General features: G+C 41.7%; 2 protein-coding genes across 4 annotated transcripts in view; one reads left to right on the top strand and one right to left on the bottom strand.

Moving 5' to 3' along the window:
- The window catches only part of phkb (phosphorylase kinase, beta), a 58,994-nt gene extending 44,857 nt beyond the window's left edge, over positions 1–14,137 (bottom strand). Inside the window, exons 1-5 of one of the 3 annotated variants that reach the window (XM_035419778.1) lie at positions 14,039–14,124; positions 13,009–13,112; positions 10,656–10,742; positions 5,247–5,385; positions 678–777 (exon numbers count right to left, since the gene is read on the bottom strand). In XM_035419778.1, coding sequence (XP_035275669.1) covers positions 678–777; positions 5,247–5,385; positions 10,656–10,742; positions 13,009–13,063 — 381 coding nt within the window. In that variant the 5' untranslated portion in view covers positions 13,064–13,112; positions 14,039–14,124. The other 2 variants (XM_035419779.1, XM_035419777.1) reach the window with 2 other exon arrangements.
- A 33-nt stretch (positions 14,138–14,170) lies between these two features.
- itfg1 (integrin alpha FG-GAP repeat containing 1) overlaps positions 14,171–15,887 on the top strand; it is a 108,862-nt gene continuing 107,145 nt past the window's right edge. The window contains exons 1-3 of the mRNA XM_035419780.1: positions 14,171–14,566; positions 15,313–15,397; positions 15,481–15,620. Of these exons, the coding sequence (XP_035275671.1) occupies positions 14,383–14,566; positions 15,313–15,397; positions 15,481–15,620 (409 nt within the window). The 5' untranslated portion in view covers positions 14,171–14,382. The remainder of the gene's footprint in view (positions 14,567–15,312; positions 15,398–15,480; positions 15,621–15,887) is intronic.

Here is a 15,887-nt window from a genome sequence, read left to right as displayed (position 1 = left end):
CATCTTCCCCATGCCATTAGAACAGTATAGAGGCATGAGCACCGAAACACAGGGCTCAAATCCAGCCAAAGCTAAGGCCGTCGCCCGTCCAGATTTACTGCGCTACTACAAGAAGGATATAGACGCCCTTACAGAAGCAGAGGGAAGGGCAACAAGCGCGGTCTGGGCACCAAAATAAATTTATGAAGAAAAACACAATATGCATAATCTCTTCTGTCTCAGCAATAGAGCGATTTGATTTATGTTTTATTAGCATTTATTAAGGGACATATAAAGAAGCTATAACAGAGTTCTGCCAGCAGAAAAAGAATACGCAGAGAATAATGGCAGGCTTCACACTGAAAAGAGGAAGTATTTGTAAAGCAAACCATTTTAAAACCTGGCAGTGGAAGAAGAGACTGCTGGGTGTTCAGTGTGTGTGTGTGTGTGTGTGTGTGTGTGTGTGCATATGTGCGTTCATGTGCATGTGTTTGTGTTCCGGTGTGCATGTGTGCACGTGTACGTGATGTGTGCACATGTGCATGACCATGCGTGCGCACGTGTGCCGGTGTAAGGGTTATAATCTCTCTTCCATGCAGGCAGAGAGGCTCATGGGTAAAAGTGAACCCGTGAGCCAGACGGGCCGACTGGCCTGGTTCTGTCGGCGCGCAGCCCCGGGGGCGTGGCCCGGGTCTCACCTTGTCCGACTGGCGCATGTAGCAGTACAGGACGCCGCGCATGCACTTGATGGCCGAGTGCTCCAGCTCGTGGGTGCGGCCCATGTCATCGTCGATGCGTCTGCGCCCGCCACGCCCGCGTGCAAGAGAAAACAGCACAGCCAGATAAACGGTACAGCCTGATAAACAGTACAGCCTGATAAACGGTACAGCCAGATAAACAGCACAGCCAGATAAACGGTACAGCCTGATAAACAGTACAGCCTGATAAACAGCACAGCCAGATAAACAGCACAGCCAGATAAACAGCACAGCCAGATAAACGGTACAGCCAGATAAACGGTACAGCCTGATAAACAGCACAGCCAGATAAACGGTACAGCCAGATAAACAGCACAGCCAGATAAACAGCACAGCCAGATAAACAGCACAGCCAGATAAACGGTACAGCCTGATAAACGGCACAGCCAGATAAACGGCACAGCCAGATAAACGGCACAGCCAGATAAACAGCACAGCCAGATAAACAGCACAGCCAGATAAACGGTACAGCCAGATAAACGGCACAGCCAGATAAACGGTACAGCCAGATAAACAGCACAGCCAGATAAACAGTACAGCCTGATAAACAGCACAGCCAGATAAACGGTACAGCCAGATAAACAGCACAACCTGATAAACAGCACAGCCAGATAAATGGTACAGCCTGATAAACAGCACAGCCAGATAAACGGTACAGCCAGATAAACAGCACAACCTGATAAACAGCACAGCCAGATAAACGGTACAGCCTGATAAACGGCACAGCCTGATAAACGGTACAGCCTGATAAACGGCACAGCCTGATAAACGGTACAGCCTGATAAACGGCACAGCCAGATAAACGGTACAGCCTGATAAACAGCACAGCCAGATAAACGGTACAGCCTGATAAACAGCACAGCCAGATAAACGGTACAGCCTGATAAACAGCACAGCCAGATAAACGGCACAGCCTGATAAACAGTACTGCCACCTGGCCTTCATTTCACATAAGAGCTCAAGCAAAAGAGCCATTTTTCCCCATTGCTCAGAGAAAACATTAACGTAGCACCTACTGGAATTAACCAAACATTATGATCAAGTGTTAACTAAAATTAACACCTTTTTGAAGCACTTAATACAGTTAATCACAAAAATCACTTAAGCCAAAACTGAATATTGTCCCAAATTAAAACGTGGGTGGATTTAAAAAATGCAGACTCGTTTTTCAAAGAGAGCACAGATAAACATGGGACTTCTATGAATATTAAAACTTAAGATGTGGTTTGATATTCTGTCTGCATGCAGCTATTAAAAATACATCATTTGATTTTGCCTAGGCAGTCTGAATTAATATGTCACGTATCACACACCTGTAATTACAGCACAGATCTGTCAAAATGAAACCCCCCCACCCCGCCCCCCCCGGTAAAGCCATCAGCAAGAAATGAGAAAGAGACAGAGAAGAAAAGATTCATTGCCGGATGAATGAGTCAAAAAGTCTGTGCGTTATGAAAAATAATTATCATCGGCAGAGAGGAGCGGCGAACACAGAGACATCGAAAAAAGAGAAAATGTCTTTAAAAAAGTGTTCATAAATCTGACACCTGCAATTCTACGATGAGTTCATCTACAAAATTTGCATTTTTGTCAGTTCTGAAAATATGTAAACTACATAGACTGCTTCAGAATTTCTCGTGCCGACGTAGCACTGCACTTGAATATCCACTCTGACAACAAAAAAGATGAGCCGGTATAATCCCATATGGCCTGATTCCTTGATGGAGTCTCATGAACAGTAAGTAATGGGCTTTCATCCCAACTGTCAGATTGGAATCATCCTAATTAAATTCCACTGACAACCCTAACGAGAACAAACCATGACTGATGACAGGGTCCTTTGTGCCAATCTGCACCGTAGCGATATAAAAATAGTCCATTCCGCACAGCCTCGGCGCGGTACGGCGGTCAGAGACCGGACCGCGGTTTCACGCCTCAGGCTGCTGGAATCGCTCTGGCAATTTTCCAGCAGCACTGGAGAGCATCTTAAGTGAAAAGGAAGACTGTAACGTGCAAATCTCCAAGGATGAGGTCCGATTGGGTTTTTTTCTTTCTTTCTTTCTTTTTTTGTTTTTCTGTATTCAGCTCATCATCTTGAAACCGGGCCGTACGCTGGACCTCAGGGTCAGGAGGTGGCCCAGCTGAAGCCCGCCTTGGCTATTTTGAGCCTTTCAGACCAAATTAGCTCCAGAGCAGCTGTATTCCAGGTCTGGAACATGTTTACCATGTCATATGAGTGACCTGTTCTGAAGGCAAGGACATGCTAACAGGCCTCAGTAGCTCAAGGAGAGAGGAAGTGGAGAATGGGTACTTGAAGCTCCCAAACAAGTAAAAAGCAAAGAGCAAGTCCTCACTATAAGATCTCAAATGGCAGAAATACAGGAAGTGATGAAACTGGCACATGAATCCAATTTTATAGTAAGATGAAGCGATTTAAAAGCAGAGTGGAACAGCCATATTACCTGTGCGTGTGTTTGCGTGTGTGTGTTTGTATGTATACAGCTACAGGGCTACGTGTTTTTTTAAAGCGAAGGACAGCAAAATATGAGGACTGTGTGTATTTCAACATTTTTTTGAGAATTAAATTCAAAACAGATGCATACGTCAAATGCAATTTGGAAACTAAATTCATAAAACCCTCAAAAGTGTTTCGGAAAACATGAGGCTACAAGATTCAACACCGTCTGCACGCCATCTTCAGAAACAAAATAGCGTAGTGGCGTTAAAGTCTGCAAGTATATGTGCTGTGATGGTTCATTTGTAAACAAGAGAAAGAGCGTGTGCATTTAATCTGAAGGTCAGGTTCTCTGTGAGGCAGGGAAACAGCACGTTTAATCACGTATGCCTATTTACATTTAATTTTTTACATTTACATGCCTATTTACATTTAAATAAGAGTGACAGCGCTGTAAGCCAGGGAAACAGAACGTGTGTACCAGACATAAATGAGACCATACTTGTAAGCACAGCGAGAGTGTGCATTTATGGAAAAGTCCTCACCTATAGGCTAGAGACACGGTGTGTGTAACTGAGTCCTCGCTTGTAAGCCAGGAAGAAAGAGGCTGCATCTACTGTACACATGAACTCATATTTAAGAAAGCGAGCGTACTGGAATTGTCTATAAGCCAGTAAAGACAGAGTGTGCATTTAAAGCACCTGTAAGCACGTATGCATCTCTGGTTTGAAGGGAGTGTATTTAAATCCTCTGTAAGCCAGTTAAGACAGAGTGTATTTTAAATCCGCTGTAAGATTGCATGCATCTCTATTTTTAAGAAAGTGTATTTAAATGAACTGTAAGCCAGTGAAGACTTACTGAGCACACCATTAACTCTCCTGTAAGCCAGTGAAGACTTACTGAGCACAGCATTAACTCACCTGTAAGCCAGTGAAGACTTACTGTGCACAGCATTAACTCACCTGTAAGCCAGTGAAGACTTACTGTGCACTGCATTAACTCACCTGTAAGCCAGTGAACACTTACTGAGCACTGCATTAACTCACCTGTAAGCCAGTGAAGACTTACTGTGCACAGCATTAACTCACCTGTAAGCCAGTGAAGACTTACTGTGCACAGCATTAACTCACCTGTAAGCCAGTGAAGACTTACTGTGCACTGCATTAACTCACCTGTAAGCCAGTGAAGACTTACTGTGCACAGCATTAACTCACCTGTAAGCCAGTGAACACTTACTGAGCACTGCATTAACTCACCTGTAAGCCAGTGAAGACTTACTGAGCACTGCATTAACTCACCTGTAAGCCAGTGAAGACTTACTGTGCACAGCATTAACTCACCTGTAAGTCAGTGAAGACTTACTGTGTACAGCATTAACTCACCTGTAAGCCAGTGAAGACTTACTGAGCACTGCATTAACTCACCTGTAAGCCAGTGAAGGCTTACTGTGCACAGCATTAACTCACCTGTAAGCCAGTGAAGGCTTACTGTGCACTGCATTAACTCACCTGTAAGCCAGTGAAGGCTTACTGTGCACAGCATTAACTCACCTGTAAGCCAGTGAAGGCTTACTGTGCACAGCATTAACTCACCTGTAAGCCAGTGAAGGCTTACTGTGCACAGCATTAACTCACCTGTAAGCCAGTGAAGGCTTACTGTGCACAGCATTAACTCACCTGTAAGCCAGTGAAGGCTTACTGTGCACAGCATTAACTCACCTGTAAGCCAGTGAAGGCTTACTGTGCACAGCATTAACTCACCTGTAAGCCAGTGAAGGCTTACTGTGCACAGCATTAACTCACCTGTAAGCCAGTGAAGGCTTACTGTGCACAGCATTAACTCACCTGTAAGCCAGTGAACACTTACTGAGCACTGCATTAACTCACCTGTAAGCCAGTGAAGACTTACTGAGCACAGCATTAACTCACCTGTAAGCCAGTGAAGGCTTACTGTGCACAGCATTAACTCACCTGTAAGCCAGTGAACACTTACTGAGCACTGCATTAACTCACCTGTAAGCCAGTGAAGACTTACTGAGCACAGCATTAACTCACCTGTAAGCCAAGGCCAGGGCCCACGCACTGGCTGCACAGTACAGAGAGTCCCTCACTTTGGCCTCACTGCAGTCAGAAGAGGTCTTCACAGGAAACAGCCCGGTGGTGGGGCTCTGGAAGTTCAGGATGGTGGACTTGACTGGACAGGAGTGATGCAGGATGGGGGAGAGAGAGAGAGAGAGAGAGAGAGAGGGCACAAGATAAAGAAAAAGAACAAGAGAGAGAATCAGCAAAAGACTACTATCCCTCTGCCAATGGCAAACTGCCAATATATGCAGCTTAATTTCAAATCTGGCAATGTGCTATTGTTTTTGGTCTTAAATTGCCCCGTTACAAGAAAAAACACCACATCACATAAGAAGCATTGCCAAGAAAGCATTTTAAAAAATGATATGACTTCATCATTAAATAAACAGTTTCAGGTATAAATCACTGGCTAATTCATGTAATAACTAAAGCAAAGCATACATAACATGCAACTTAGCAACAATGGGGAAAAATGCAGTAACCTTCGCCAGGTCAAATTATTTCCAAACTGTCTTCCTTGGTTTTCAGATCACGGTGCCATGATAGGGCTGATATATTCACTCCCTAGTAAATGGACTTAAAATGAGCCTGGCACTGTTCTCACCATCACTTTCAATCAATCAAACGGACTGGGGCTGAAGTGACAGTGGTAATTAACAGACGATTGCCTCTACTACTTTCTGTCTCTACAATGAGTCTACGGAAAACCTTGCAAATAAATGTGTGCAAAGCACCTCTGTGGAAAAAACCAGACAGCACACGCACATGCCCATCTTTCTCCCTCTCTCTCTCTCTCTCCCTCCCTCCCTCTCTCTCTCTTTATCTCCCTCCTCTTCTCTCCCTCTGCATAATCGCTTGTTAGAGGAAGTCTAGATCAATACAAAGAGACAAAATCAGGAGCAGATTAAACTGAATATTAATAAACCCCCTCAAAAGCCCTGTCACTTTAGGTTACTCCTGCCCCAGCAGGTATGCTTAACAGAGGAAAACACCAGATTGAGAATGTGTTTAGTCTTCTGCTGCTCTTGGAGAAATGACCTGTATTTTCTTGTGCAAAACCTGACGGAAACTAGTTGGTACGGTAAGAGAACATCAACATTTTGGTAAATCAGACCTCAGACCACAAATTTTAAACTAACTTTTAACACAGATTACACAGCAAATGGCCAAAAATATGTTCAGAGTACAGACCACAAATATCCCCATGTTGTCATATCCCTTGTGTGTGTACGTGAAATATTTATGCAAATAACCACACTAGTTGGCTTCATTAGAGATGACTTCTTTTGGTCTGAATCACACCACCATTTCCATATTCTAAATCAGCGTCTTACTCAAAGGATATTTTTATCCCATCGAAAAGCGATTAAAATTTTTAAAAAATTATCTGTGACTCTACCAATTAACAGGCAATGTTTTCCTCTCTGGATAATCTCTAAATTCAATCTCTATTAAAACAGTAACCGTTTTGCCATCTTATTTGAAACATACACTTTCATTATCTCCACAATGTTCTGTCCAAGTAACGAGAAAATTCACTTTACAGATCTAAACCATCGTGCTTTAAAGATAATTGTAACATCACGAGATTGGCCGTTCGTGATATCAGCAACTAATCTGAAAGACGCACATTAAACTTTGAATCGCTTGCTGCTTTCTGTAGCCATATCAACAACGATTATTACAAACGCTGGAAGAGCACTTTTCTTACCTTGACTCCTGATAAATCACAGTTAGGGAAAATTTTGTTTCACAACAAAGCTCCATCTTAATTATGCCACCCTCACCGAACTCCCGAGGGACATGGGCAGAAATAAAAATGGCGGAAACAGGCCAGACAGGACTGGATTTCAGCAGCATTAAATGGCGTTCACGGAACGTCTCTGCAAACAGAGTCCGTAAAATGTACCGTGCGACGGCATCTCGATTTTTCACGTTTTCTATTTGGACCCTTTTTTTTTATTTCCGGCGCAAGGCATGTTTCCCAGTTGACGAGTAGGTCTGCTGAGGCTAATTTACCGAAGCCTTGTAGCCCCCTTTAAACTGCATTGGGTTGTATTTTCTAACGTTGGCGACACACTCACAAATTACATAAAAAATATGATATATTGTCAACGACAAAATAAACTGTTTGGGGGGTTTACGGGCGAGGGATGAATTGAGCTCAGATATTTCTTCACAGACAGGCCATCGTGTATCATGTGGCTTTCTTTCCACCACCTCCTCTGGTGGCTCGTGCTTGAGTGCATTTTCTATTTCATTTCACCCAGCAACCTGTAGAGTCTCCGTGCTACCGCAAATTGTTTTTAGATATTAAACTTCACAAAGGTTTGCAATGCCTCTCTATTCTCTCTCTCTCTCACACACTCTCTCTCTTTCTCTCTCTCTCCTCCTCCTCCTCATGAGTCTGTCTCTTATGCAACATCTGCTGTGGTCTCAAAACATCAACTGTACCAAGAGGATGGCTTCATTTGCTTTTTATATTTCCGTCAAAAGAAAAAAAAAGCCCTCTACTGCTGTAAATGAACAAAATAAATATATAGAAAGTGAATTCATTATAATGTGTGCTGTGTGTGTGTGAAGCTTGAGAGTGGACCAGAACCACTTACAGGCTTAGCATTTTAGGCATTTAACAGATGCCCATTCGGATTAATGCCGAATGGGCATCAAAGCAATTCGGATTAAGTAATTCAGCAGTGCCTTAACTGAGAATCAGACCTATGACCCTAAAGTTGCAAACCCAGTTCGCCATTCCATTATGAAAAAAATAAGTATTCGAAGGGTAAATTCACCCCGACATAAAAGCAAGTCCTGTTATTTGTGACACTGTAAAAATGCAAAATGCTTCAAGTACTTCAGGCTATTTTACTCTGATCTTTCGCATGGAGTAGATACATAGTGCACATCAAAAAGTGCTTGCACTTTTGCCAAACATTTGAAGTAATACAGCAATGAATACTGAAAAGGTAGAACATCAAACAGGGCCTTGTTCATATGCAATTTCAGTTCCTTTCAGGGGGAAAAAGCTATACGTCCCATCACACGCAGACTGACTTTCCACAATATATCACATCATTTTCAATTCCAGAGGCTTCAGAAGTAGCTCAGGCTTTGAAAATGCAATGAAGAAACTCAGACGATGCGGTAGCCATTACCGCTGAGCGAGGAGAAAAGGGCAAAACTGACTGAAGCACAACACAAAGGGCCAAGCGGCTCCTTTTGCCTGAGTTGCTTTGTGTGTGTATGTGTGTGTGTGTGTGTGTGTTTGTGTGTGTATGTGTTTGTGCCCGTGTGTGTTTGTGCGTTTGTGTGTATTTGTGTGTGTGTGTGTGCATGTGTGTGTGTGTGCGTTTGCGTGTGTATGTGTGTGTGTGTTTGTGCCCGTGTGTGTTTGTGCGTTTGTGTGTATTTGTGTGTGTGTGTGTGTGTGTGTGTGTATAAAAGGCCCTTAGACAAGACTAATAAATAACACTTTTCTCAATCACCAGAAAACTGTTCTAGAATTTTGTTTCCTTCTTAACTAATCCTGATGCTTTCTAAAGTTTGTGTCCTGAGGGGATCAAATCAAGTTGTCAACGAGGAGATGGGGGTGGAGGGGGCTAATTCCGGCCCTGTTGCAGAGGTGAGACCCAGACTTAAACGTGAAAAAGAGCATTTTCCCCCGTGGCAAACTGGCGAAACATTTACTCGCCCTATTTTTAAAACAGGTGAACGCTGTCAAGCAAGACAAATTTAGAATGCGTTTGCTTCTGTGACAACAACACCAAAAAAAAATACCCGCCCCTGAGATAAGATGGCTCCGTCTCCTCTCGGCGTATTTTACATGTGGCATCTAGCAGTTCGCAGCTGTCTGCGGAATGCCTCTCAACGGCGGCACTGACTGACACAGGCCACCGTCTGAGACAAACAAACCTGAGAGGCCAACACTACCGAGACGCTTTCTGGAGTGTGATCGCTGAAACAGAACAGATTGCTATTGATTAGCGGTGCGAAGCAGTCAGATGCCGAGGCATTGAAACTAAGCCGGTCTCAAATGACTTTCCCAAAATGAACTTGCGTGATCTCGGAGGCACATTAACGCGCCCACCGCCAACCAGCCAAGGGGCTTTCAAATGAGCTCTATGCCTCCAAGGCTGCTGCCGCTTTGAACAACTGTCAGGTGGGTGGCATTCTTCGGGAGGGATAAAAAAGCTAACATTTTTTATGCAAATTGCACGGAATGCAAGCTGGAAGTTTCCATGGCATCTACTCAGAATCAAGTCTACATTTGCAGAACTTTTTACCTGATCAAACGACAAACAATATTCACTTTAGCAGTTTCCAGGGCTGCTAACAGAACTCCAGGAATAGCAGTCACAGTCTTTTTTTAAGCCTGGTAATATCTGTTCCTGTTAAGGAAGTCGCAGAACTTTAGTGTGACCCAACACACTCTAGAATTCGTACATAAATGCTTTGTTGAGAATGTGTTCTCTTCTAACATGACAACATAATACAGAGATTGAGTGTTGAGTAAAATATTAAACTATCCAGATTGTGAATATGGAAGGCAGCACAAAATAGCAGCGTAATAGGCCATTATTCCCATCCCCTGCACTCTCTGTCACCGATACATTGTACCCAATTATACAGCTGGATATATTCTGAAGCAACACCGTTAAGCACCTTGCTCAAGGTTACAATGGCAGTGCCCTACTGGGGAATCGAACCTGTGCCCATTAGATTACAAGATACAAGACAAACATCTTACCCATTATACTACACTGACGCCGCTTGTAGTGTAGTATATTCTAAGCACAATTTGTTTCTTCACTTTTTATATTTAATAATGTTGTTTTGCTTTAGCTGTATCATAAAGACCCACTGTACACTGTGGTTTTGCATGTACGATTATTCATGTGGCCATGTATAATCATAGGCAAAAAAGTAATGTATGAGTTTTGTGTATAAATTACCTTATATTATATTAATTAACATAGTATATCGATGTGATTACTGTATTTAAAAAACAGACATTTCTACTTTGTGATACAGTATAATAAAGATATTATTCTATTACATTCTATTCAATTACATTCTATAGAAGATATACAGTCAGTAGCTGCTGTGTTGTTCAAGATAATGACTCTTCCAAATGCTGAACAATGATGCATGTTTCAATGATGAAGTCAAATCAAGTCTGCCCGGCCTAATTCATATTTATTTAAACACTGTATTCTACCTATTTAATCATAGGCACTAACAAATATTACCATGAATAGGTAATGGCACATAATTAAGTCACTTTCATATTAATATTCAGGCTCATTTGCATGAGGGTGCTCATGCATGTACTTAGGGGATTTAGCGACACGATAACAGGACTCGTCCAAAATGGCTGCTCACCCGAGCTGTAGTATCGGTCCAGTTTATCCCACAAGGGCTCGTCCTCATGGTGAAGGACAGAGAGCTTGAGCGGCTCATAGATGGACCCTGCGAACAAAGACAAACCAAATCACCAGACTCCCAGTGCAGTCGCTAGGAATTTTTAGTAATTCAAGTGGTTCTGTGGTTCTGGCTTCACTATGTCCATTACCGGGCGTGTGTGCTGCAGCACTCAGTAATAGCACATCATGCGGAGAGGGCTGCTCAAAACCTGCAACACTTTATGTGATGGAGCGATTGTGCATGTTTAACTTAAAACTGCAGCTAGCAGGATTGTGCTGAATGCCAGTTACAGCTATGACAACAAACTGACAAATTGACCCATTTTTTAAATTCCTCCTATGGACGACTAAGCATTATTGGCAAACTTTCAAGTGAATCTAAGAAAAAGAATTTAAATAATCAGACTGCTTTGTGGGATGAGAACATCCCATGTTTTAAATGACACTGACAGATCAGTAACCCATGAAGCTATGACTACGAGGCAGAACAATTCTAATGCGACATTGAAGGAAAGCATTGTCATTGCCTATCTTGAAGTGGACCAGGGAATTATGGGTAATAAAGCTGTCACTTCCTCAGCATGTGAAGATGCAGTTCTGACCAAGTTAATCAAAGGCACCCATGCATGCACCCAGAACAGGCCTTTATTTTAAGATCATTCATCAAACCAAACATCAATTCAATCCCATAGAAACATTCATTCTTAGCATTCATTAAAAACACAGTACACCACACTGGACAACAAACGAAGGCAGCCGGCAGATCTTACAAAACAATTAAGTTGTCATGCCAGATCACTGGCCCCACGTGCTTCGCCCAGTGAATTTCAAGAAGAACCTCATTGTTTTGACCATGTTTACTCCAGGCATATTCAATTTTGAGACTGTTGCCATTTTAATGTAATCAGCTGTGGGCGTCAGCTATTGGAAGTTTATCTAAGGTAAAACTAATTACAATAATCTCCATCAACTTGGAAGAAGCATGGTCAAACCCATCTGTTATTAGCTAGCTACTTGAAATACACGTCTGACTTTAACAAAATGTTGAGTGAAATCAGCTAAAGATATTTTAATATGAATTTAACATTTTGAATATGCATTTAAGGATGAACATCTGTATTTGTATTTTCCCTTCTTTTTCAACAAATTCATGTATTCAGAATTTCTACATCAGGTTACGTGGGTCCATCAGTCACCAAGCAGGACAGGTTGCGAGGATGTCATTTTAAGAAGTATCCCATGTCCCAAATATTTAAGTAGAAACAATTTGGTGATATCATTAGTTAGTATCTCTACACGAAGCACCTTAAGACAATAAATTGCAGTACAAGTTGTGATATAAAAATTAAAAATGTAAAATAGATTCAGAATGTGCATTCAAGAATAAAGTTGTGACATATAGTCTATTAAAAATGTTAAATCCATATTCATAATCTACTTTCTGAACTGATGACTATAAATAATTATTAAATGATGGTGAACTGGTGATATATTGTGATATAGCCTAAATGGTGATATATTTTCAAAATACATTCAAATAGAAATAGATTCACATTTTATGACTCTTTATATTCATACTTTCCTCTTCTTGGTCAATTCCTTAAAGAAACCGGAGCTTCAGTTCTGTAGTTCATTTTAAACTGACTGCATAGCCCCATTACTCAGCTAAGAGTAGTACCTCATCTGATGAAGGGACATCGTATTTGTAAATAATAAAATTGACCTGTATTCGGTTTGAGAGCCGCGGCTTCATTTTACCCAAGTGCCACATTATGTACTGATAGTGCTCTGCTCGGCTGCTCGAGCGAACTTTTCTCAGCAAGGGCAAGGGCTTATTCTGTCCATTTCCAGGTCTCATTCGAGACCCCAGAGTCACAGAGGCTTCACAATGAAGCGGTGCTGTTCAGCTCAGTGCTGACATTGAGCCAGCTTCGCTGTGCCAGCACACCTTTCATTTGATAACTACACGAAAGAAACGTTCAAGGATCCGACCAGCTACATCATCTCGGCAGAAAAAGGAAGTTACATAATTTTGCAGAAACTTCGTCACATTGATCTGCGACCATAAAATAGTAAACAGGAGTGTAGATGACTATTAAAGCTGACTGAGATCATTTAACCTTTTTCAAAAGATTCAATAATGAACAAATTGTGTTCAGCAACAAACTATGTGTATACCTAAAAACAAATCTCAAAACATAGGCTAATGAAAAACCTATTGGAAATTTACGCTTCAGTAAAAGTAATCCATTAACACCTCTGGGGGTGTGTGCTCACTCCACAAGACAATAGTTTAAAATCCACAAACTTACCATGTCTGTGAAGTTTGGGATGGCAGGCTGAAATGTCATATGCCGGGCTGGCCATTTTCAAAAGATGCGGGTTAGGGTCACCCTCTTTCAGCTAATTTACAAATCTACAGCAATTCATAAAAGGGTTAGTAGGATTTCAGTCAAACATTAACGTGAAATTACACAGAATGCTCATTTTGACGGGTTATTTCACACATATTATTAATGACAGTACAGTGAAAGAGATTGTAAATCAATGAGGTTTAACCATGCAGCGTGTTGATAAGGAGCTGAATTATCTAGTAACTGCAGACATGATTAAGTGACAAATGTGAACGAAATGGAATCTGCAGCAATAGCTGGGAATAGTGACAGTGCTTACTGTCTGTTCCAGGGGTTTTATTTTTCAGCAAAGTAGAAGTTCAGTGAATATTGTATAAAGAAGTCACGTCCTGACGCATTGTCGGTCCGTGTAGGTACTACAGAGATCAGTCAATCTGGCCGAAATTACCAGTATTTCACAGCAACCGTGCCATTAATATTAACCCCTTGGCCACATTACGCCCCTCCCATCACGCTAGAAGTAACAGGAAACTCAACACTGATTTGATTTCAGCCGTTTCTGCACATGTAGACCCGGGTGCTGGGGGGATACTGAATGACCTCTTTAGCTTGTTTTATGAATTATATCACGCGTGCTGTCATGCAGCCAAACAGTTTTTCACCATCTTGGTGGGCAGTTAAGCAAGACCAACAGAGGACTTAAAATAGTATTGTCCTGGCAGTGCCATATTAAGTATGCCAGTAGATATAATGAGAAACAGCAGGAGTGTTATTACAGTTTACACACTAACGTTCCATATATCACGAACATAAGAGCCAATGTGCTAAGCTAGCGAGAACGGAAGCGCGAGGTTTGCTAATCTCTTCGGCTTCACGTGGATTTAGATACATTTGTGAAACATGCACTCCAAACAAGAACCTGCAGCAAACCAGTCGCCACACGTGTTTAAAAACGGGAGAGACGATGCGACAGTATATTAGCGCAAACCTGAACGTTTTGATCTGGCTTTAAACTCCAGTAACTTCCAGCTGACATCCACCAAGCTAGCCATGTTTGAAAAAGGAATAACAAACTGCGACGCTGTCGTAAAGCCTGGACGCGATGATGATGTCACAATTAATATTAGCTGGCCTTTTTTGTTGTACGCACGTTCTGAACTAAAACCTAATGAAGCATTTTAATCATCCATATTGGCAAAACTGATTTGAAATTTTATTCTATTTTTTCCCATGAAACATATTTTAACAAGACTTAATATTGTTACTCGGTGCCGTAAACCGTTTTGAACTGTGGTATTCCAGTTCCTGGGGTTTGAACGGAATGGTACAAAAATGAGGATGTGCAAAGAAAGTGTTTTATCTTATACGTTTTTGATACTATCTTTTGGAGGAAATTATATTCTCGCTCTTCAGGATGTAACGGCCGATTTATTCGGGTCTGAATCTTATGGAACTGTCGCTGCATTTGGAGATTTTAACTCAGACAAACAGACTGATATTTTCATCATTAGACAACGTAAGTATTGCTGTTGTTATCTGGAAATGAGATTAAATTTAGATGTTGTTAATGTGCCAAATACATGTAACGTGATGTGAGGTTAGTTACTTATCCTGCATTTATGTTTTATTACGGAATTTAAGCTGAGGTTTTCACTACGCTTTAATGGTAGCCAGCTGTTTTCACAGAGCCGCGGAGGTGTGGTTGCAGACTGTAATGCTAACTGTAACTTACTGATGGCTAACGTTAGCTGGTTGTGCATATTGTAACACAATCCATGTACAGATAGCTATTGTGTAGTTAGCTGTATTGTATAGCTAAGAAGTTCACTGGCTTGCCAACTAGCTAACCAGGATTGGTCAGCTAAATTGCTAGCTAGCTGATTCATGCACCAATTTCATATTTCAACAGTTGTAAAAACGAAGGCACTCCTTAGAACATCGTTTTGTGATCGCAATGCTGAGCACACCAAACGGTTGTGGTGGTTAAGGAAACTGCATAAAAGGATAAGGATTAAGGATACATGTAGACTCAGGCCATAATACGATAGGCCTCATAAATTAGTAAACAGAATGTCTTACTGTTTTCAAATAAATGTGGAGCTTTTTTCAAGCGAACACAACAAGCTGTTTTAAACACTAGCTACAACCGTGAATGACGTTACAAACAACTTTACTGACCCTGCGAATTGTTATCTAATTGAGTACTTGTAGTCTGTTAGTTAGCAGCTTGTGTTTTCTTGTTTCCCCACATATACCTTTAAGAATCTGAGCTTGTCATTTTCCTGGCCGACCTGAAAGCGCCCTACTTCAAACCAAAAGTACACATACAGAAAGACCAACTCCCAAAGTAAGTGCATCTGTTTATTTTCAATACACCGAGGACGGTTGACACAGAAATGCGTTGACTCACAAGGCCATGTGTTTTCCTAGGGACTTCATCATTAGCAGCGTGGTTCCAGGAGACTACGATGGAGATTCGAAAATGGACGTCCTTCTCACCGCACATCCGAAGGGCAGCTCTGATTTTGAGACCACCGTCTTAGTTTTCTGGGGAAATAATCAAACTAATGGTACGTTTGTTGTTTATGCGTTTGCTCATGTTATGAGATTATCCCATCCATACTGATGGAGTTGTCCTAGTCCTTACCCCGAACTAAACGTTTTAATAATAAAAAAAAAAAACTATCCTAGTTCAACCTAAACTGCACAGGAACGACAACATATTGCTCTAAGTGTTTGTGCAATTACAGTGTACCAAATATGCATATGTCTGTGGAATAACATTTTTCTTCACTGTGTGCAGACTTGATAACACTGTTACAGGCAGGAAACACATT

The sequence above is a fragment of the Anguilla anguilla genome, chromosome 5 (assembly GCF_013347855.1).
Source record: "Anguilla anguilla isolate fAngAng1 chromosome 5, fAngAng1.pri, whole genome shotgun sequence".
Classification (NCBI taxonomy): domain Eukaryota; kingdom Metazoa; phylum Chordata; class Actinopteri; order Anguilliformes; family Anguillidae; genus Anguilla; species Anguilla anguilla.
Note: the sequence above shows the minus strand (reverse complement) of the source record. Positions and strands in the feature narration are given on the sequence as shown.